Raw genomic sequence first — 23,742 nt, forward strand, 5'->3', positions numbered from 1 at the left:
TTAGGCTCTGACATCGTTTTCCAACAGCCTCATAACTAAATTGTCATGCTCTATTTTCAGTGGTTGGCAGACCTTCTCTACGGAGCCCGAGTAACTACTTTAGGTTTTATATACTATGTACAGTCTCTGTCATATATTCTTGTGTTTGTTTGTTTTTAACAACTCTTTTAAAACGTAAAACTATTCTTGGCTCGTGGACCATACAAAACAAGCTGGAGGACGGGGGTTAGCCTGTAGCCATAGTTTGCTGACTCTTCCTCCGTGTGAATACGTGTAATTCCCCCTCAATCCACTGAATGCAGTGGATCATGGGGAGTTGCGTACACCCCCTTTAAACCTGTGCTATCCGATACAGTGGTCGCCAGCCATGTGATGTGACTACTTGAATTTAATGAAAATTAAATAACATGTAAAACTCAGCTCCTCAGTCACACTAGCCACGCGTCAAGCGCTCAGCAGCCACATTTGGACGGTGCACGTATGGAACATTTCCACTATCTCGGGGAGTTCTGTTGGATGATCTTGCTCAAGGCCCATTTGGAGGTGTCTGGGCTTGAGAGAGGGAGCCGAGGTTTTGCTGGTGAGACCCCAAGTAGGAGAGGGATGGGGAAGGAAGAGGAAGACAGGTGATGGCCACTGCTCACATGTTGACGATATTCTTGACGTTGAAGTTCTCCAAGGGAGCCAGGTCAGGATCCATACCCCTCTCATCCTGGAGGACAATCTGCTGGAGGATGCGGTCCAGGAGCTGCCACTGCTGGAAGTTCCGCTTGTCTGAAGGATGACAGGCATCGTATCTTTACTGAGCCCTGGAACCCCCTGGGGCCCTGCCCTAGCGTCACTCCCTGGGGCCAGGCTGGGGAGGTGTGTCCCTCCCCTCCCCTGACAAGCTCCCCGTCTGACTGGGGAGGCAATGCAACTGCTGATAATGAAGACTCATAAGTCCTATCATTTCTTGCTGATCTGCAACTGACCTTTTATGAATGTGTCAACCCTGTAGATATATTTCTCTATTCCCTGAAATGCTTTCTGGCCGTCTTCTTCCCTGTTGGTACCCTGAGTATCCTATACCTGGGGAATGCAAATTGCTTTTTTACAATTATCTTAAAAAAGCACATTTAAGAAAGTAAATCTGCTCCAAACATTACGCGCTGAATAATGAAGTGTCCAGGGAAAATTTTTTTTAAAAGAAAAGGTTTTAGGATTATCAATGCTATTGTCCTACAGAGGAAGATGAACGGAAACTCATTACAGGTGCACACTGAGAGGGGGTCAGAATGGGCTGAAGAAGTGGCTGTGGAATCCTGGCAGATTTCGTGGTGAAGGTGACCCTGAACTGTGAAGGCAAAGGCATTGTGTGTTGCGCCTGCACAGGGCCCCACGGGCATCCCCTCTAATCGTAGTCTGGCTGGACATGGACTTTCTTTTCATGTGATGGCCACAAGGTCCTCTTCCTTGGTTCTTGATCCAAGTACTTTGTTTCTACTGACCACCAAGGGGAGGTCCAGCAGCATGATCCTGGCCTCAAAGGCAAACCATAATGCCTACAAAGTGGAAGGTCACATCTGCACAGCCCCATTTTGAGGCAGAACAGAGGGACCCATTCACAATGCCCTTGGAGCACTAAACACAGGAAGTCACGCGAGCAGAAGTCAGATTTCCCACGTCTTCCATGAAGACTTTCTAGACTGAGTTTTGGAGAGCTGGCAGCTTTCGGGTCCAGGTCACTGTGTCTATCCTCCTTTCCATCACTCCATTGACACATGCATTGCATTATCGTGGTCATCGTTTTCCATTTACCTTTCAACCAGGAACACAGGGTAAAGCCCTGTGTTCACAGAAGTAGAATGTGTTTCATCTAAAGCCCTGACCCCAAAGAAACAAAATTCCTTCATATGTACAGACTCACTGAGCCTCAGGTTCATTCACTGTAAACTGGAGATAATAACACACACTCCTTAAGCCATTCTGAGGTTTAGAGACACTACCTTAATAGACCTCCCATCACACCCAGCCCAGAGTTGGCAACAATAAATCGTAGTTGTCACCACCACCTCGATTACCAATACCAACATCACCACCACTAAAGAGAGTCTGTCTAGGCTGACCATTATGTTGGGCCATGTCAGTTTCCAAATATTCTATTTTATGAAGAGCTTAAATACCAAATGGTGCAGTTATAGCTCATTTCAAATTGCATGCTGGCGTGGCTATTAGTAATTATGTATAATTTATTCAGTCACCGGGCACACCTGGATCCTAAGAGCTTAGCATCCGCTCCTATAGATACTGACATTTGGTATTTGTAAAGTGAGTTAGGAACAAGGGTGGTAGGATGGGAGCCAGCAAGGGCTAGATAGAGGAGTTGATAAAATCTTAAAGAAAAAAAAAAAAAAAGGCATGCTCTTTCCACAGCCGTGCTGCTCCCCGCAAGCACAAAACTTCTTTTTGGAACGCCCTGAGAAGAATGATCACAACCTTGCCACGAGCTGGCAGTCAGAGCTGTTGGATTCTTCAGGGATCAAGCTCCCGCGTGTTGGACCGGGACGTTGGCATTGCTCAGCGCTGAGTCCCCCACTCCTCTGCTGGGGGACAGTGCAAGTCCTGACCCCCAGGAGGAAGGGAAGAGCACGGGCCTGAGTCCCATGGCCTGGCCTCCTGGGAACTGGGGTGCAGAGGGAGACATGGGGAGACTGCCCAACCCCGGGAGCTTCTGACACCTTGTCTCCAGCTGTCCCGGGCCAGGGGCTCAGGCCGGCTGAGGGGGCTACTCACAGGGTATCTGCAGGCAGTGGTGCAGGACAGACAGCAGGCAGGGGTAGGCCTCTGTGTGCTTCAGCTTCCTGTGGATCAGCTCAAACATCTGGGAAGCACTCTTGGTGTCGATGTGGACCTGAGGGTGTGGAGGGCACAGTGAATGGGGAGAGGGGAGGGGAAGGCAGCAGAGGAAGAGAATGGGGAGGGAGAAGACCCTGCTTTCATCCACTGAGCCCCGTCCCGCAGAAGCATTCCTCTCCTGCCTCTGGTCCAGGCTTAAAAAGGAGACGGGCAGAGAAAAGGAGGAGAGAGCTGTGCTAATTGTATAAACCAGGGTTTCCCAACCTCGGCACCACTGGCATCTTGGACTGGATGATTCTTTGCTGTGGGAGGCTGTCCTGTTCATTGTGGGCTGTTCAGCAGCATCCTGGCCCTATAGCTACCAGACGTCAGGGGATCCTCCTCGCACCTGTTGTGACAGCTAAGAATGTCTCTAAACATTGCAGGTGTCCCCAAGGGAAGTAAAATCTCCCCTGGTTGAGAACTACTGATTCAAACTAAGGGAAGGAAGCAGGGGCCTGGATGATTCAAGGAGCACATGGCATAGGTTCACGGGTGCAAATTCCAGACCGACTCTGTCGCTGCGTGACAACAGCAAGCTGCTCGTCCCTGCTAACATCAGTTTCCTTCTCTTTAAATTCAGGGCTTCTTTTAGAATATAAAGGGATGGTGCTTGGCTACTGAAGCACCACCCCAAAGGAGGTCTCCATGTGGATAGGGATTTTATAACACAATATTTAAGCAGCAGACGTGTGGATTTTCAGGGTTACCAAGGCTAAAATGGAAATGATGTTGTTTGCTAAGCATGATCAGGTTAGTGATGGGGAAAGGTGTCTCAGGAAATTACTGGAAGACACGGAGAAAGTCATCCCAGGGGAGGCATTTGAGAGTAACCATGTGTAAGAATTGTCTCTCTTTCCTTTGGGGGTTGCAGTGGGAGATGCTCTCCCCGGTTAGGGTCTGCTGGTGAGGCCTGGCAGAGCCACCATACTGCCAGGGCTCCAGAAGCAGGACCTGGCCATGGGGGCACCCACCAGGGAACCCAGCCAACACCGGACCTACCACAGCAAGGCATCTGGGACCCACTGCAGTCGCCCCACCCTTGCAGGCTCCTCACCATGTCAAACCTCCTGGCTAGCTCCAGGTCATCCTCGTTCCGGACCATCTCGAAGAAGTCCAAATGCCTAGACAGGACGGGGGGATAGAGGGAGTAGACATCACCGCCAGGCCAGCCCTGGGCGAGGGTTACAGCCCTTCCAAGCCCCCCACTGACTCACTCTGAAGGCTTCATTCAGGTGAGGCCAAGGCAAAGCCAGAAAGAAGCCAGCTGCCTGTATGTAAACACTCTCCTTTATAGAATCCCACGCCCATCCCGCGGGGAGGCCAACCGAGGGTCCTATCACCTTCCATTGGGCTTTCACAAGTTCGGAACTACTGACATTTGGGGCCGGGTCATCCCTGGCTTTGGGAGGTGGGTGTGTGAGTTCCAAGATGTGCACCAGCATCCTTGACCTCTACCCACCAGATGCCAGCAGAATCCCCCACTTTGTGACAACCACAAATGTCTCCAGGAGCTGCTGGATGTCCCCTGGCACCTGCAGTCAAGGACCACTGCCCTATATCTACCTTCCCCAGTGTTCATTTTTTTTTATTATTGGAGTATAATTGCTTTACAATGTTGTGTTAGTTTCTGCTGTACAACAAAGTGAATCAGTGAATATATATATATATACCCCCTCCCTCTTGGACCTCCCTCCCTCCCCGTCCCCCATCCCACCCATCTAGGTCACCACAGAGCACCGAGCTGAGCTCCCTGTGCTATACAGCAGGTTCCCACTAGCTCTCTATTTTACACATGATAGTGCATATATGTCAAACGCAATCTCCCAATTTGTCTCACCCTCCCCTTCCTCCCCTGTGCCTGCATGTCCGTTCTCTATGTGTGGCATCTCTATTCCTGCCCTGCAAACAGTACTGTCCCATGTCCCCACTCAAAGCCAATCTCTCATCTTCTACCCCATCCACTCCTCCACACCACCACAAAAGGACCCATTCTCTCTCCCTTAAGACCTAACGTAATAAAATAGCCTGTGCGAGTGAGGTGGAACCAGAGAGGCTCACTAGTGATGCACAGGAGCTTCACTGTGCCCTTTGGTCAACAAAGGCCTTGATGGCTTGCTTGCACCTTGGTGGGGAGCATTTCTTGGCTGAGCAGCGGGGCGCTGCAGGACGTTTAACATTCCTGGCTCCCTACAACCCATGCCAGTGGTGCCCCCCACCGGCCAGTTTGAAAACCAAAGAACACCCCTACATGGTTCCAAATTCCCCCCCAGCGGGCAGTACTGCCACAGCGGAGGACTACTGGGTCCACCTGCCTATAACATCAGAGGTCAGACAGGAGGTCAGCAAAGAGGACGGGCAGGGGCATAGGTGATGTGGGACGAGAAGGTGGGGAGCTGCCCACCTCCCGCCCCCCGGAGCTGCTTCTGAATCGACGCTGGGTGCGGCAGGCGGTCTCCAGGGGAACAGAAACCTCTACAGGAGTCCTGACCATCCCCCACCGAGGCGCTGTCGCCGCAGGTTTGCATGGGGACGGGTGACTTGGGCCTTACTTGTCCAGGATGGCATTCTCGTGCTGCCGGAGTTTGTCAATCACAGGCTGTATCCCCAGCATCAGGAACTCGTACCGTAGATGTAGACGGAACTCCAGATTATCCTGGGGGTCACCAAGGGAGGACCAGACTCACTGGCTGGTCTCGATTTCCACAGGAGTCCCCAGTGGCCCCCTCATTGCCACTCCAGTCCCACCACATCCCCTGCAGCAAACTCATGAGAACTGCTTCGAGTCCCAGAGTTGCAAGAAAGGGTGGGAGGAGACATCCTCTGACCTTGTTATTTACTCCCTTTAGCTCTCCTGCCTCACTTCCTTTAAGTCCTTCACCAGTTTTCTCTAAGTTTTTGGCCTCAGAGAGCAGTGTTGAAGAGTGATACAGAGCACACACTTTGGAACCAGACATTTCTTGGTTCCAATCCCTGCTCTGTCACTTACCGGTTTTGTGACTTTTGCAAAAGTCTTAGTTTCCTCATCAGTTAAATGGGCATGATATTACTTACCTACAGGAATGATATTCATAAGAACTGCTTGATGAGGTATAGTTAGCAACTAACCAGAACAGATGTTGGCATAAATAGCTAGTACTGACTCAGGTGACATCAGCATCTTAGGGACAGGTAATTCCCCCAATCCACCCCACCTAACTCAGGTCATCAGGTCAGGATGCAAAAAAAAGTATGCTGGCAGAAAAGAGGGAAAAGCAGAGATCATTAAATTGCCCCTTTTGACCTTCAACAAGCTGACCTTGGCTGGGGCATCTGATTGCCTTAGAATTGGGGGAGTTCACCTGCTCTTCAAGTTCTTCTTCGACTGTTGCTATTTTTACCGTCTGGGAATCCCATTCTGACCCCAAAAGAAGGAAAATCAGAAGTCACACCTCCTAACAGAAGGTGCTAGAAGAGCATGATCAGCCACCCCAGAAATCAGTCCAGAAGCAGGTCTTTAGAAAGCTCTAGAAGGCAGGGCCAACACTTGCCCTCCTCCCATAAATGATCCCCCACCATCCTAAACAATCATCAGCCAGACAAGCTTGGGGTTTGTCCATGACACACATAATGGATGATGCGACCTAGGCAGGAAGCTCCCCAGGAACCCCTCATGACAGAGAGGTTTATGACAAGCTGTGCTTTCTTGGCCCCAAGTGAAGGAGGCAAGAGGTGATACAGATAATCTGAGGACAATGATGGTAGTGTCAGCCACACCGACCCTCTGCCGCTTCCCCAGGCAGCACTCACGCCCTCTTCCCCCGGTCCGGAAAGCCAGGGCCCAGCAAGGGCACAGAGAAGATGTCTCACCTCTCCAGCGCCAGCATTGAGGACAGCGTTGATAAAGGACATGATGGCTGTTTTCAGATTCACTTCATCTCGGTATCGGCCCAGACTTCGGTCCAGCTCATTCAGCAGTGTCTGGATGGAAAGGCAGGATGGAAAAAGAGAGGAAGGCTCAGGATCCTATGAGTCCAGCCTCTGTGCCTTTGCTCCTGCCATTCCAATCGCCCAGAATGCCCCATCTGTTCTCTCTACCCAATCTACCCAACTCATCTTGGACCTTCCCTAAAGCTCACCTTTTCCAGGAAGCATCCTTTGCCTCTCTACATCTCAGCCCCAGTCCTACCTTATTGTCCTGTCCACTCAGCCTTGGGGACTTGCTTTATTTTGCTGGGCGATGCTGAAAAGATGCTTTAGCACTTTACAGCTGTTTACGGCTCCTCAGCCCTCCATATCTGCGGCTCCCATATGTGCAGATTCAACCAATGCCAGGTTGAAAAAATATATTTTTTTTTAATTTCAGAAAGTTCCAAAAACCAAAATTTGAGTTTGCTGAACACCAGTAACTGTTTACATAGCATTTATATTGTATTTACAGTTATTTACAGAGCATTTACATTATATTAGGTCCTATAAGTAATCGAGATGATTTAAAGTATACAGAAGGATGTGCATAGGTTATATGCAAATACTACACTATTTTATATAAGACATTTAAGTATCCACAGATTTTGGTATCCATGAGGGTCCTGGGACCAATCCCCCGAGGATACCAAGAGTAACTGTATTTGCTGCCCAGCTCCTTGGTAGCATGGACATTACCTTTTATCTCCTTTGCATCTTCTGCAAAGGGTCAGGGGTCACTTTCTGAACAGAGTAGGTGCTTTAAAATGTTTGATGACAGAATAAACATATAGTCTATAGTGGTGGATAAACCATCATGTTTGTGATAACAGTTCGCATCTATTAAGACTTAGTACCAAGACACTATAGTTATTGTCTATCTCTTTACCTGGAGCAGGTCAGGGAGAAGAAAAGAGAATAGCATGGCCTGAGTTCCCAGGACTGGTCCCAGTGTCCCTACAGTAGGCACTGGCCCAGGCATAGGGCCTAAAGTCTCCATTCCAGCAATGGCATTCGATTCAATATTTCTTGACTGAGCCCCTTTATGAGCCAGGCGCTGGGCTCAGAGATACTGAGCCACAAAAATGAAGCAGACCAATATTCCAGTCTCAGGGAACCCATGGTCTAGTGAGGAGTCCATTTTCCCAGCCAAACTGCCCCTCTCTTAAGGCTCCTCAGCTCTCTTTATATAAGCCCTCCACCAGCCCCGCACCTGGAAGCGCGTCCGCTCGGCTGCGTACACCTGGTAGTGTAGCATGGCCTGCAGCACCTTCTTGTGGCCGCCAGGCACCAGGCACACGGCGCCCAGGATCTCCAGCACGGCCACTTTGGTCTTGCTGTTCTCCGTGCGCAGGCTCTGTGCGATGGTGCTGATGGCCTCGGGCTGTGCCAGCACATGTGCCCGCCCCTGGGAGTTGTTCATCAGAGCTTTGATGCAGCCGATGAGGGAGGTGTGGATGCGGCTTTCACAGGTGGCGTGGTCCATGCTCCGGAGGAAGTTCAGCAGACAGGTCAAGCCCTCCAGCTCGATGAAGCGGGTCACAAACCTGCCCAGACCAGAGCCATCAGCAAAACAGGTATCCTGCAGTTGCATATTATCCTGTATGCATTTTGCAAACAGCTACCCCCTTACCTGGGTACCGCTGTGTCCCACCGACAGTAGCCACTTGGTTCACTTGTAAAGTTTATCTAAAGCGCTAAAATCCTATCATCTCACAAGACTCAGATCTTATTTGCATTTTAAATACCATGCGTTTGCACGTCATTGACTGTGGGTTACACAGCTATGAAGGTGTATATGTGAAAGAGATGATCATGATAATTATTAGGATAATTATCATGGCTGTTAAACCTGAAGACTCATCACCAACGAGGATGGGAATTAAGAGAATTACAGTCAGACAACAAGGAGGACTTGCAGACATGGGAGCCATCAGAGTCACTGCATCAAGGGATCAAGGCTGGGGAAGGCACTCTTCAAGGGATCCCTAAGAAAACACCTGAGTTATCTTGAATGTTAGCAAAAAACATTAAAAACCCTTTAGTTCAGGGGTTCTTAGCCTGGAATCTGTGTTCCCCCCTAAGGGGTCTATGGCTACCATTCAGGGGTCCATGAACTTGGATGGGAAAAGAAAATTACACTTTTATTTTTGGTAACCTCTACCTGAAATTTAGCATTTCCTTCAATGATGAATGTAGGCAATAAACTATAGTGGCATTAGCAAAATCTGTGACTTTGTCACACAAAGAAATCACAGCTATTTTCATCTCTACTTATAGTTGTTACAGGTATCTCAAAATATCATTTCCACTCATCAGGGCTTCAAAATGATGGTGGTTGCTAGTTCTTATTATTTAAGGCATAAAGAAGTACATTTATTGCTATCTCACAAATGTTTAAAATTTGGTAACTGTATTTCAATTTAATTGGTTCATTTTTAACTTTATCTATTTCTATCTATTTTACTATTTAAAAACATCACTCTGATAAGCAGTCAATAGGTTTCATGTGGGTGGCAAAGTCATCCATGGCACACACACACACATACATACATACATACACACATACACATACATACACACACACACACAGAGGCTTAAAACCCTTGATTCAGTAGAACAACAATTAATGATCTGAGGAAATGTCATAAATGAAGGTGAGGAAAGCACTACGTATAATTAGTACATTTGATCCCCAGTGCATTTGTATTTCTACATGATTATAGAAATACGCCTAGAAAAATAGAATGTACTCTTAAATTGTTAAAAATAAGTATTATTTATTTTCTATTTTACACTTTTATGTATTCCACAAAACGTCCACCATGACTGCCTGTGACTTTTGTAATCAGAATTTTATTATGGGAAAAAAAAATAAATGGAAGTGGGAGATGAAGCCGGCACCCTCCCCTCAGCCCTTCTACTTCCTGACTTCCTCATCCTTCCTGCATCCCCTGCCCATACAGACCCCCGCCCCACCCCGCCTGAGCAACAAGCAGGGATTAGGGGGCTCCCGTTCTCCTTGAGGCTATTTCCAGGCTCCTGGGTCAACCTAGACCACACACGTGCACGTGCGCACGCACGCACGCACACACACACACACAGGAAGATCAGTGTGCTGGTAACAACTGGAGCTCTAGAGAAAGAAAAGAAGAAGGCCTGATTGTGGTGTTTGCCAATTTCCATGGTATAAATACCGCCAGCATAGCTGATTTCAAAGTATCAATGTGTGTCATTGAACGTGGAGCTGGGAAGAGATGCACCGTTTACGTATTCCCACCAGGCACACACAGCGGGTGTAAACTCACTGAGCACACGTAACAGGAAAGAGCATACATGACAGTAAAATGTAGTCAAATCATCAGGTAATTAAGGAGTGATAAGTTTCAAGCACTTAATTACCTTTGTTTTTGATAGCATTTATTTAATCATGAGTTGATGTAATTTACATTTTCATCATAGCTATGTTTAACAACCAGCTTGCAAAACTGCTGAAAATTTTAAGAGTTGGCTCCCACAAGCCAGAATGAGTTGCCAGACACAAGAGGAGCCTGTGGATCTCTTGGGCCCTTTCACAATGTGGCCTGGGACGTGGGGAGAGGCTCTTTACAGCCCTTGAGACACCCATCCCCCCCTTCCTTGCCTGCTCCCACTCTAGATGGAGAAATCTCATCCAGAGACACCACATCGCCCCCTAGTGGCTGGAGTATTTCTCACCCACACTCACCCCTCTGGCGCGGGGACCCTCATGTGCGCAGCTCTTTCTTGTGTACCTGTCCGTATGCCCACCCCCCGCCCCATCCTGTTCTGTTTTCCCAATAAAACAAGTACCTGCCTTCGGTTTCTCTTCAGGATCTGAGGTTGATCTCATCTTCCCATGTTCATCTCCCCTCCCCAACATGCCCATCCTCTGGCAGCATCCCAGCTCCTCACAGAGGGGGAGTGGGAGCCCGGATGTGAAAGGAGGTAAAGCGAGCTCTAGGGGATGCTGGAGAGTGGACTTGGCCAAGGGGACTGGGATAGGAGCGGAGCTCTGCCTGAAGCTTCGGGAAGCTGAGGGGACCGCTGGGTGAGGGGACGTGGAAGCAAGTGAGGGAAGGGGACATCACCTCATGGGCTGTGTCCGGAGGGCCGTCTTCAGGTCTTCCACGACTTGGTTCCTCATCTCCGTCTCCTCCTCATCAAACGCGTACAGACTCTGCATCTGAGGTCGGAGAAGGGGGCAGAGGTCACGCTGGGCTGCCTGTCTCCCAGCTCCCTGCCACTCCCAGCCCGAGTGTGACCCAGGGGCCGCCCTCGCATCAGGAATGGTGAGGCCTCGGGGAACGGTTTACTAAGACAGAGTGACAGACTCTGAGAAGAGCCATTCCCAGGCTTCACTTTCCTCATCTGTAAAATGGGGAGAATGATCAGCCCAGACTATTTCCCAAGGCTGTGTGATGTATACATAATAAATGTTTCAATGGTTTGGGGGGCTCTACAGTCACACAGGGGAGGGAGGGATGAGGATAAAATCTTGAGAATAACTGGAAAGCTGCTGATCCCCAGAGAGGGTGGCTGTGGGGTGCAGGGGAAGATGATGACCACTCTCCCCAGAGCCTTTCCAGGCAGGGCCGGGGCAGGACAGGGGCGAGGCTCACCGCGGCCATGGAGTTGATGCGGTCGATGTAATAGTCAGGCCAGCTGGTCGCCAGCTTGTTGGGATCCTCCTGTTCCTGGAACAAGATGAAGGACTGGATGGACACCCCCCGCCGCCCCCAGCAAGACAGGCCCACAGTCTGAGATCCTGAGCTTCGTCCCAGGTCAGCATTCAGATTCATCTCCTAGCCCAGCCTAGATGGGGTGACTTTGAGGAAGTTACAAAATCTCCCCAGGCTTCCATTTCTTCCTTGGCAAAAGGCAGATCGTGAACATCCAACCTCAGGACCAGCCAGTGACGTGGGCAGAAACCACGCAGGTGTATACACTTTCAAACAATATATACAATTAAAAATAAATTCTTTTTTTTCCCCTGTTATATTTGTTCTGACTCTATTTAATAAAATACAATTTTAAGTCTGTTGAATCTAATGAAAATGTGTGCTTATATTTTGTACATCTCCTTTTTCAAATTTTATTTTTTTCTGATAATATCATTCTCATCGTATTTTACAAAAGTATTGGTCGGTGACAGTTTGGACCTTTAAAAACTTGGTCTTTCTCTCAGACAGTTTGGGAAGCACTGATTGACATAAAGCATTTGGTGCAGCGCCTGGCACATAGTAGGTACTCAGTAAACTGTAACTTTAAAAAAGGAGGGAAAGAGACACTCCCAAGGCCCTGGGTTTGGAAAGAGGAAGGGTCTGTGCAGCTGGGAGGCAGAGCCCAGATGAGACCTGGCCCTCAGGCCCCAAGGGAAAGCCTCAAGTCCTCCCCAAGTGTGGGCAGGAATGAGGGGAGCTGGACAAGCATTGATGCTGACTGAAAATCCAGTCCTCTCCTCCGGCCAGTGGATCTGCTTCTGGGCATTACACACACCCTCCTTCTTCCTGCCCCTGTCCCTGTTTCATTTGGATGTTCCCTCTCATCTGCTTTCTGCCAATTTCCTGCTTTCAAATTAGCATGAACATTTACTTCCTCCAGAACCTTCCTGATGAACCACCTGCCTGCCAGCTGGCCTGGACTTTGCCCTGCATCCCTCAGCCTCATCCACTCTGGCTTCATGATTTTGTTTCTTAAAATCCAAATTTTAGATTAGTGAGAAACCTGCCTTGATCGGGTCTTTGTGACTTCATGTGGATATATATGACCGAAGTCCCCAAATTCTAGCTTCCGCCTTAGAGAGGAGATCACAGAACACAAACGAACGTATCATGAAACACATACTTTCCTGCCTTCACTGGCTCCCCATTTAGCCATTTCATATGCCTTTAATGAGCACCTACTACATGCCAATCACTGCACTGAACCCTGAAAGTACTGAACAAAAAGTCATCCACGTAGTAGTCTGTCTTGTGCCAGAGGCAGGGTGACCGGTGCTCTATGGTAGGACTGTCCATTTGTGGGCCATGGAAACCCAGGGTGGGGGGCATCTAACACAGAAGGCTCATGGCGGGGGCTGGGGTAGGGGGTCTGAGAGGACTGGGCTGAGTTACTCAAGATTACTGAAGCTAAGAAAGGGGGAGGGTGTTAGAGGCAAGAGGACATACCATGTGGAAAGAGAGGGCAGTGTGAAAGTGTGTGGGGAGATGACACACAACTTGGTTTGGAAGGTGGTGAGAGACGTCCTTACATTTTAGTGCATTTTTTCTTTTAGCTGCATAAGGGATCAACGTCAGGGACCTCCAGAGTAAATCAGTTTGGAAAGTGGAACCACGAGATAGGATGAGTTACTCCTGAAATTAATTTTCTCCTCCCTCCCTCCCTCCCTTCCATGACTTGAGCTTTTTAAAGACCTGCTTTCCTCACAATGAGATTCCTAAACACAGAGCACAGTATTCTGCAGGTGCTTAATACATGCACATTGAGTGTACTAGACAGTGGCTTGCAGTGCGTGCAGGTTCTCAGACTCTGGCAGGCCTGCATTCCAGCATCGTTGCAGCACTTGCCATCTGGCTGGTGACTTTGGGTGAAGGCCTCTCTAGGCCTTCCTTGCCTCCTATGTAGAATGAAAGACTAGATTGGGTTGCTCCTCAGTTCCTTCCAACTCTAGAATAGTGACCAATTTTAAAAGCTCGGTCTGGCCCAGTATGGAGCCCGGGATGGAACACATATCCTGAGCGAGAAGAATTATAAAAGAGCCAGGAATGGGCTTTAAGGAGCACGAAGGAGAAACAGCCCCAAACCATCCCAGACCTGCCCGTCTTCTCCCAGGAGGGAGACTTCTGAGCCTCAGGTGCAGGAAGAACCAGGTCCTAGCTCCCAAACAGCTATACACTCTTGAGGTCAAGCGAACAAGCTGCAAGCCTGAGAAACGAGAGGGTGGAGGGGTGGGGAGGAAGGTGGGCCAAGAAAAGAAAAATAGAGTGAAAGAAACAGGCTCAAATAGAAAGGAGGCAAGAGAGACGTCGAGAGAAAGAGATGAAGGAAAGAGACATAGAGATGGAGGAAGACAGCAGAAAGCACAGCCGCTGGGAAAGCAGAGGGGAGGAGATAAAACCCAATTAAGCCCTGACTGCGGCCTGGCACATCCTTCTAGGGAGGACCACAATCAGGGGACTGACATCTTTTAATGAAGGAGAGGAGGAAAGGGTGGGGAGAGTGGAGACCAGTGTGTGTCCCTGATGTGCATGCTGCCCTGGGACAGGGACACAGCCTGGGATGGGGCGGGGGGGGGGCTAAAGATCCAGAAGAGACCACTCACTTTCCCCAAATGGAGTTCTTCCAACAGAGCTGCCCCCAGGTATGGCCCAGGGTGCACACCCTCCCCGCATACGCACAGGAACAAGAAAGGAATCTAGACTTTTTTTTTTGGCCGCGCAGCTTGTGGGATCTTAGTTCCCTGACCAGGGATCGAACCCAGGCCCACGGCAGTGAAAGCACGGAGTCCTAACCACTGGACCACCAGGGAATTCCCTAGACCCGTTATCGTACAGCTCCCTTACCCAGCACCACTCCTGGAACCCAGTGGTCACCTGCTTACAGGATTTTTGAAAAACAGAATCCTATGTCCCTGAGTGTAAGCTCCATGACAGCAGGGATTATTTTTGTCCTGATTTATTCACTGCCACTCCTCCAACACCTAGAACAGGACAGGTGTACAATAAATACTGGTTAAATGAATGAGCAAGCATGGAGGCAAGGGCTGCCCGTGCTGTGGACCCTGAGTGACAGCAGAAGGGAATCAGAGAGGGCACCTTCTTCTTGCTGCAGTAGATCTGCCATTTCTTCTCAGGTGGCAGTGCAAACACAGCCTCCCGGTTTTTGTCGGTGAGATCCAATTCATCCTGCAAAGACAACAAGAAATACGTCTGAAACCCAGACACGGTTGACCTTAGAATATTCAGCCCTACAGGAAATTACAGTTCCCTCGAATTCCCTCAAAGCCCTCAGCCTGCTGTCTTCCTCCAAAGAGCATCAAAGATATGATAGGGCAATTCTTCTTCTAGAAGTTCAGCCCCATCCTCCCATCTCCTTGCAGCAAGCCCTTGAGCTTCTATCCAAGCATCTTTCACTTCCTGTCCCCGTCCCTGGCTCCTCCTATCCAGGCCCCCTGTTCCCTGCCCATCTCCTTCATTGCTTTGCTAGCTCCTGGTCCTCTTGCCTGGAGTTTCCTGTCTTCCTTCCTTGTCCTTCTTAAGCTTGTCAACACCACAAATCACGGCTCGACAAAGAAAGAAATCAGTCTACTGATCCAGTTTTTGCCCTCACCCTTCAAGTCTCTGTGCCCTTTGAGTGTCTCCCCCAGAAAGTCTCTGGCTCCCCCAACCTCAGCATGGGTCCCAGCACAACTCAGGAGACCTGGTAAAGATGATGAGCTGAGCAACTCTCTTGGCAACAAGGGCACGCCATGCCGCGGGAGGTCTGCTGCCCACGGAGGTGTGCCTGCCAGGGACAGCCCTCCGGCTGCACCACCACCAAGACAAGGCTGTGCACACGCAGGCTGGGCTCCAGCAGCTGGCCCACGCTTCCCCAGGAGCAGGACTGGGCAGTTTCTGACGTCATCAAATTTAGGGTAACTCTATAGGTAGTTTGGGATGACTTTATAGGTTTGGCTGCGCTGAATGGCCCCTAAAAAAGTTCTCTTATTGAAAATTCTTCTCCTGTGATTCATGAGTTATGCAGGGGCTCATCAAAAAAAATAGTTAATGGGTCATGGGAACATAATGTGCTTTTCAGCTCAATTCTTGTAAGGTTTTTTAAAAAAATAAAAGCAAAACTTACATTAAGACAAAAAAAAGCATAGTATTACTAACCTTTATATTTTCTAAAGTGATAGTGAAAGTAATATCTAAGAAGGTACAAGGGTCTTAAATATCAATATCTATACTGTTTGTCCTTTACTTTTATTCAACGAGAACATTTTAGACTTTCCTTCACATAGATCAGAACTGTCCAATAGGAATATAATGTGAGACACATGTATTTAAAAAAAGGTTCTGGTCACATTAAAAAATTAAGAAGGAATAGTTGAACTTAATTTTAATAATACACTGTATTTAACCCAAAATATCTAAAATATGGTCATTTCAAAATATAATCAATGTAAAAAAAAAAAAAAAGATCAATGAGGTATTTTACATTCTTTTTTTCAAACTAAGTCAACAAAATCTGCTGTGGATTTCCCATTACAGCTCATGCTGGTTTCAGACCAGCCACGTTTCAAGTGTCAGCAGCCCCACGTGACCGGTGGCTGCCATCCTCAACGGCACATTCAAAGAGAACTTGAAACTATGCCCGTCGGGTCACCTGCCTTTCGAACTAAAGACTCCAGCAGATCTAATGCTAAAGGAAGGTTCTTCCCTAGAACCACTCTCTTCATATCCCAGGAACGTCCCCAGACCCTGCTCAAGGTTTCTGAAGCATTTCCTTTCCATGGTCAGAATCAGAAATAAAAGAAAAAGATAGAGTTCTGTGCACCTGACACTGCCCAGCACAAACTTCATCTCTTCTACTTTTGCTTATGCAGTTAGTTCCACCCGGCCTGCCCTCCTGGCCCACCCGTCCTGTGGACCCTGGTCTAATTCCCGAGCTCAAAGTGAGCATCTTCCCGCAAGCCTTCCACAGCCCCTCCCAGGTAAGAACACCTCTCCCTTCCTGAACTCCAGAGCAGTTATGGCTACGTACACACTTGTCTTTTCTCACCAGTGGTCTCTGTCACTAAATCGAAGGACCTTTCTTGGCGATTTGGCTCAGCCCAGGTAGCCCAGGACTCTGCGGACCATCCACTCCTTACTGAGTCTCTCTTCCCTGGTTTCCTGGACAACCACACTCTTGGGCAGTCCCTCCTGCTTCACTCTATGTTCCTCTTGGGACCCCCGACTTCTCCTCCTCTCTCCTACCATCCAACGTTGAAGTCCCAAAGGGCACCATCCTGGGTCCTCTCCTCCCCTCCCTCTATGCTTCCCCGGGTGAAGCCTTTGCAGCCATTCTCAAGGACTCAGTGACGATCCTAAACTCTCTCAAACCTGTACCTCCAGCCCACCAGTGTCCTGAGCTCCCGATCCTGGCACCCAGGTGCCTCCTATACTGATCAACTTTGGTGACCCTCAGGTACCTCCCACACTCATGTAGTGTCAGGATGTGCCAGGCACTGTTCTCAGTGCTTAAGCTTTACTCATTAAACTTGCAACAGCCCATTTTACAGGTGAGGAAACTGATGCACGGAGAACATATGGAAACTGTGTTCATCATCCCAGTCCCCTGAGTCTGAGTCTCCACTGGCACATCCTGTCCTGTACAGGGTCCCACCATCCACCCACAACCTCACATAAGAAACCTGGTGTTCCTGGTTCCTGCTCACTCACCAACCCCAACAAATCCTATTATACTTCCTTCTCAGTAGCTCTTGAATCTGTCCACTTCTCCCCATTCTCACTGCTAACACTTTAGTCCAAGCCACCATCCTCCCCAGCTCGGAGTGCACCAAGAGCCTCCCAATGGTCTACACAGAACCCTTCTTCAACAGGGTACCCTGGATGGAGGGACCCTACTTTATTTTAGGAAAGTAGATTGGATCACCTCAAACCCCTGCTTAACCTCTTCGGTGGCTTTCTATCACCCTTAGGATCGAATCCAAAATCCTTGGTTATTCTCATCGTGATGGTGTTCCCCCCAAAAGGACCCAGCTCTTTCCTGACTTGAGACTCTCACACATCTGGTGCTTTCTGCGGGGGACTCCGTGGCCCTATTCTGCACCTCCATTCACTTATCTAACCATCGCTCTGCTTTCAGATCTCAATGGAAGTGTCACTGCTTCAGGGGAGCCACCATGACCCCCGGTCTAGAAGGCGGCTCCCTGCTAGACACTCCCACAGCTCCCCAAACATTTCCTTTCAAGACACCCACCACATTATCACTACTGTTCAAGATGGGCCTTCCCGTTCGGCTTCATGCTCTTGGGGGCAGGAGCTGCCCCTATTGGTTCGTCACTAAATCCCTGGCAGCCCCACGGGGCCCAGCACACAGCAGTCTCTCAAGAACTGTTTTTCATTTGTTTGATCAATACCTCACGCTAGTCTTCCTGCAGGCAAGACGGGTCTGACTCATCCTTTTTTGCCAAAGTACCTTATAAAAAAAAAAAAAAAAAACCCTACCACTTAAAATGCTCAATAAATACTTGGTGACTAAAAGGGCCAAAGGAAGGAACACCCCTCGACATGTCCTTCTTTCAAAACTCATGTGCTCTGCTCAAGAAGATGTCCCTGCCTGGGATGATGTAAGAAATATATTTTTCATCTTCATTCCCAGCTCCTATCCTAGAGCTCTTAAATCCCTTGGAATTTCATGAATGATAGAAGTGATAGGAATATCTTTTGTTCCTGACACAGAGCTCCTAAATCCCTTGGAATTTCCTGGGTGATAGGAGCCTCTTTTCTCCTAGGGAAGTGACTCTTGGTGGACCCTAGATAGCTTCGAGGTGGAGGTTGGTCGCCAGAAGGATCAGGCCTTGATTAGAAGCCTAGAACATTCAGCCTCACTTCCCAAACTCTGGGGAGAGAAGGGCTACAGATCAAGTTGAAAATCTATCATGTCAAAACTGCCATAAAAGCCCCTATATAGCAAGGCTCAGAGAGCTTCCAGCTGGGTGGATGCATCCATGGGCTGCTAGGGTGGGGAAGCCCAAACTCCACAGGGGAAGACTCCTGTGCTCAGGACAGGAGCCTTACCCTTCTGGGTCTAACCCTACGTACACCTTCATCTGGCTGTTCACATGTATTCTTTAGAATATCCTTTATAATAAACTGGTAATAGTAAATAAAGTGTTTCCCTGAGTTCTGTGAGCGAGCGGTTCCAGCAAATTATCAAACCTGAGGAGGGGATGGTGGGAACCCCCGATTTGTAGCCACATTGGACAGAAGTGTGGGGAAGCTGGGACCCACCACCTGTGGTTGGCGTCTGAAGTTGGGGGCTGTCTCATGGATCTGAGCCCTTAACCTGAGGGGTCTGCGCTAACTCTGGGTAGTAAATGTCAGAATTGAGTTAAATCGTAGGATGCCCAGTTGATGTCTGTATAAAACTGGAGAACTGCTTGGTGTGGGAAAACCCACATATTTGGCGTCAGCAGTATTCTGCATAAAAAACAGATCTTGCAGGACTAACACGGATCAGCCTATTATAGAATAGCTAACGCTATTCTACGCTAGCAAAGGCTTTGCTCTCTCCCACCTCCGGCCCCCACCGTGAGGAAAGGCATGAATCACGACAATGAGTTTTCCTGAAGCTGATATGATGAGGAAGGTGGATCACTTTTTCTCATCACGTGCATGGTCCCATCTTACAGTGGTCCTGTGATTTGAAGAGCTGGATCGCCTCAATCAGATACATCCATGACCGAATCCAAGTATGAAACCCCGTTCCCAATCACACTGCCTTGTTTCTCTACAGGCCAGCCATGAGAATGAGTGACCAAGAACTAATGGTAGATGACGTTGTGCTTACTGCTCTCTGCCAGGGTTCAGGCCCAAGTCTTGGGCAGGGGTCCTGCTCCCCAATCTGGGACTTTCTTTGGTGTGCAGGCTTTGTCTCACCATCAGACCTCCCAAGAGAGGAATCATGCTTCTTTCCTGTTCTGTCTCTTTGTGGTCAGAGTACGACATGTCACACAGGGTGCTGCTGTGGTCTGAATGGGTATCACAAAGGGTCAGGAAGAGCTGCTACCAGTATAAATGATAGAGCTTCTGTCTTCCCCAGGCTAGACATGGGATGTCATCATCCCAGACCCTACCCACGTTCCAGGTGGGATACAGGCATCTCTACCTTCTTGTTTCTAGTTAATCATCCCCTGTTCTGAGACTTGTGGTTGCCAAGGGGGAGGGGGTTGGGGGAGGGATGGAGTGGGAGGTGGGGATGAGCAGATGTAAGCTATTATGTATGGAATGGATAGACAACAAGGTCCTACTGTATAGCACAGAGAACCATATTCAATATCCTATGACAAACCATAATGGAAAAGAATATAAAAAATGTATACATATGTATGACTGAATCACTTAGCTGTATAGCAGAAATTAACACAACATTGTAGATCAACTATACTTCAATGAAAAGAAGAAAATCATTCCCTGTTCTGAGGTACCCAGTGTCCGCCTACAGAATTCCACCCTGTCTCTTCTTTCTGTGCTTGAGATAAAAGGATCCCAGGGAAATTCCTGGATTTCTCTTCTGCAGAGAGAAGAAGAGTGCCAAGTGCTCTAATGTTCTCTGAGGCCCCTCACTGCCTGATATCACAAAGGCGTGGACCTGCTCCTCTCATGGGAGCCTGCTGCTACCCCGCGAGGTCTGAAATCCAGTGGAGATACGACGGAGGTCCACCTTTCATGGTGCCCACCCCAGTGAGTGACTCTGTTTCTCCCCCATAGCTGAAATGTCCTCGGGGCTCACCTCAGCCCCAAGCAGAGTTTCAGTAGGTGAAGATGCCAGCACATGGGCCCTTGCCCTCTGTCTGGCTCTGCCTGCTCTAGCCGTGGCCCTCCCCATTGCCAACCCCCCTCCCTTCCCACCCCCTCACTCACCACCAGCTCTGCAAAGCGGACGTTCAGCTCCTCTGGGTTGGGGATAGGACTTGAGAACTCCATGTACTGCAGGGGGTGGCTGTCCCGGAGGTTGATCTCAGGGAGGTCGCTGCCCCCAAAGCAGCACAGGAAGCCCAGGCCATGGCGGCTCCTCTTGCGGGGGGCCATGGTCACTGCCAGCTGGGGGGACGGTCCGCAGGCAGATGCCCTAGGTCCTCATGGTGATCTGGGTAGAACAGAAAGCACAGAGTGGTCAGGCACGGCAGCCAGGTGAACAGGGATGTGGCCACTCTGCCACCATGACTTCGTTGCCCAGCTGTCAGGAGCCTTCAACCCAACAGCCAAGCCCCTTCCTTCTCCCACAGCCATGAACACTTTCAGATTCTCCCTCTGTGCCCCTAGAGAAGACAGGAGGGCTGTCGTCACAGCATGTGACTTCCAGGAGGTCAGAGCTGGCACTCAGCCTACCCTCTCTCTGACTGTACAGACGGGAATCCTGTTCCCTGTCCTCTGGTCCCCTGCAGACCAGTTTCCAGCAGGGATCCCTTACTCGCTTGATTCACTCCAGCGTCTGGGGATACCTGCTTTAAAGGTGTCATCCAATAGCGAGGGAAGGGCTGAAGTCGGCTGGCAGGGGAGACACCGAGCTAATCACATGGCATGGCTCCTGGAGTGGGGGCCTCCATGGGAGCAGAGGATGGAAGGCTTGCACAGCTTTCTGCCCAGTCTGTTGCAGCCAGGCATGTTTGGATGAATGTGAAATATCAACAGGGCGTGGGTTCACCCACCCATCCAGAAGGAGGGGTGAGCTGGGGGAGCCATCAGAGTGAACCCTCAGTAAGGAAATGGGGCTGATCATTGGAATGGTGTTCAGCCAAGAGTGAAGGGAATCTGGTCAAATCTGCTTTCCATACTGACCAAGAACAGAGGACACCACTATGGCCAGAGATCAGAATTGAGGGCCACCCAACAGTTGGGTGGTTGTTGGAACAGAAAGGGTTAAGTCTTTGCCACTGGGAGAGCCTAGTTCTATGGTGACCAGCATGAGGCTGAACACTGGCCCTAGTCATTGATGTCACACAGCTACCAGGTAGGTTAAGCCCAATTATCTGCACATGGGCTTCCTGAAAGGGCCAAATGATCCTTGACCAATGGTTCCTAAACATGGTTTCGGATCTGGGTAGGTTCACTAGAGAGACCCTTGCTTATCCACCACCCTGCTGCCCAGCCATATTCTCCTCATATTAATATATCCTAATTTTTTGAATATAAATAAGATTCTGCCTTTATCCTTATTGAATATTACATCACAGGTTTAGGGTCAAGATTTTTTTTAATTGTGGCAAAATACATAGAACATAAAATTTACCATTTTACCATTTTTATGTGTATAGTTCAGTGGCACTAAATACATTCACATTGTTATGCAACCATCACCACCATCCATTTCCCGAATTTTTTTCCATCTTGTAAAACAGAAACTCTGTACTCACTAAACAATAATTTCCCATTTCCCTCTCCCCCCAGCCCCTGGCAACCACCATTCTACTTTCTGTCCCTGTGAATTTGTCTACTCTAAGTACCTCCTGTGAGTAGAATCCTACAGCATTTATCCTGGCTTATTTCACTTGGCATCATGTCCTCAAGGTTCATACTTGTGGTAGCAGAATATCCTGTCTTTTTAAGGCTGAATAATATTCCACTGTATGCATATACCACACTTGGTTTATCCATTCCTCTCTTGACAGGCACTTGGGTTGCATCCTCCTTTTGGCTATTGTGAATGATGCCACTATGAATGTGTACAACTATCTTATTGTGTCCCTGCTTTCAGTGCTTTGGGGTAATACACCCAAAGGGGTCAAGGTATTTTTGAGTTATGATTCTTAGCTGTTTCTCCTAGATTTGGGTCATTAACAGAATGATCAAAATGTCTCCATGGTCTTTACTTACACTGTTGCTAAAAATCTTGACCACAGCAAGGATAGCGACAGGCCCAGATGACGTAGCCACCTTGTCTGGGAATGCCAAAGAAGTAGTCATTAACAGTCTCAGGGGATAGTCCTTCAATCAGCTCTGAACCCATGAACCCATGCGCTTATCTAACCCTCATTTCTTAAAGACACCCCAGGAGATTGTTTCCTAAGTCCTTGTGGACCTCCAAATACGCCAAATCCAAGGCATTCCCTTGAACCAAGTTCTAGAACCTTATCAAAAAAAAGATAAATGTGGCGTAACTTGTTCCTAGTGAACCCAAGGTTACTCAAGGAGAACACTGTTTTATTTCCTAAGCCCTAACAATCTAGCTAATAAATTAGCTGTCTGAGCTGGCCTCTCATATAAGACATGATGCATTTTAATCATCACTCAAGAGTTTTTTACTGGCTCCACTTTTTCTTTCTTTATAAACTTTGTGACACTTTTTAAAAAATGTTTGCTAGCATTTACTAAATGTATCTGAACACAGAACTTTCAAAAAATTTTCTACAGAATTATCTTCTACAAAAGATATTTTAAGAAATATTGCCCTATACAATCCAAGAATTATACATCTTTTCTACAATATATACAAACCTCAGGTTATTCATGCAAAGGGATTTGATCCTTCCTTCCCTTTATCTATCTATCTATCTATTAAATTAGGAGTTTGGGATTAACGTATACACACTACTATATATAAAATAGATAACCAACAAGGACAGATTGTAGAGCACAGGGAACTATATACAACATTTTGTAATAACCTATAAGGGAAAAGAATCTGAAAAAAAATAGCTATATATGTATGTGTAACTGAATCACTTTGCTGTACACCTGAAACTAACAGCCCATTGTAAATCAACTGTACTTCAATTAAAAAAAAGACTTTTTTAATAGACCCAGGAATACCTAAAATAACACACTATCCAAGGTTGCCTTGTATTATTGGTCATCTTTTCTGGGTTTACGTATTGCCTCTCCACAGCTACAGTGAAGGCTCCTTGAGGGCAGGGGCCATGCCTCCTGCTTCTTTGACATCTCTCCCCTTTATGGCTAATAAAATGCCTTGTGCTTAGTGGGTGCTCAGTAAATATTTTTTGGTCAATTGGCAAACAACCTGTGCTCATGGAAAAGGAGAAGAGGGGTCTTTATCAATCAGTAGAGAAGTATTGATTAAAATCTCTGATTCCTAGTAGTTAAGCTATCAGGAACCCTTGAATGGAACAAGGGGACAGTCTCGAGGCTGGGGGTAGAGGAAGCAGCCGGCAGACTAGTGCAGAATCCTGGT

At 48.3% G+C, this 23,742-nt stretch overlaps 1 protein-coding gene across 3 annotated transcripts in view; it reads right to left on the reverse strand.

Annotated features, from left to right (window-relative positions):
* Positions 1-23,742, reverse strand: part of DAAM2 (dishevelled associated activator of morphogenesis 2) — a 112,297-nt gene that overhangs the window by 26,235 nt on the left and 62,320 nt on the right. For all 3 annotated transcript variants that reach the window (XM_061196262.1, XM_061196263.1, XM_061196264.1), the window contains 10 exons: positions 20,475-20,700; positions 14,658-14,747; positions 11,463-11,537; positions 10,932-11,026; positions 8,036-8,369; positions 6,727-6,837; positions 5,430-5,533; positions 3,935-4,001; positions 2,776-2,893; positions 645-774 (listed from right to left, as the gene is read on the reverse strand). In XM_061196262.1, the coding sequence (XP_061052245.1) occupies positions 645-774; positions 2,776-2,893; positions 3,935-4,001; positions 5,430-5,533; positions 6,727-6,837; positions 8,036-8,369; positions 10,932-11,026; positions 11,463-11,537; positions 14,658-14,747; positions 20,475-20,642 (1,292 nt within the window). In that variant the 5' untranslated portion in view covers positions 20,643-20,700. The remainder of the gene's footprint in view (positions 1-644; positions 775-2,775; positions 2,894-3,934; positions 4,002-5,429; positions 5,534-6,726; positions 6,838-8,035; positions 8,370-10,931; positions 11,027-11,462; positions 11,538-14,657; positions 14,748-20,474; positions 20,701-23,742) is intronic.

Source organism: Eubalaena glacialis, chromosome 7, assembly GCF_028564815.1.
Source record: "Eubalaena glacialis isolate mEubGla1 chromosome 7, mEubGla1.1.hap2.+ XY, whole genome shotgun sequence".
Lineage (NCBI taxonomy): Eukaryota > Metazoa > Chordata > Mammalia > Artiodactyla > Balaenidae > Eubalaena > Eubalaena glacialis.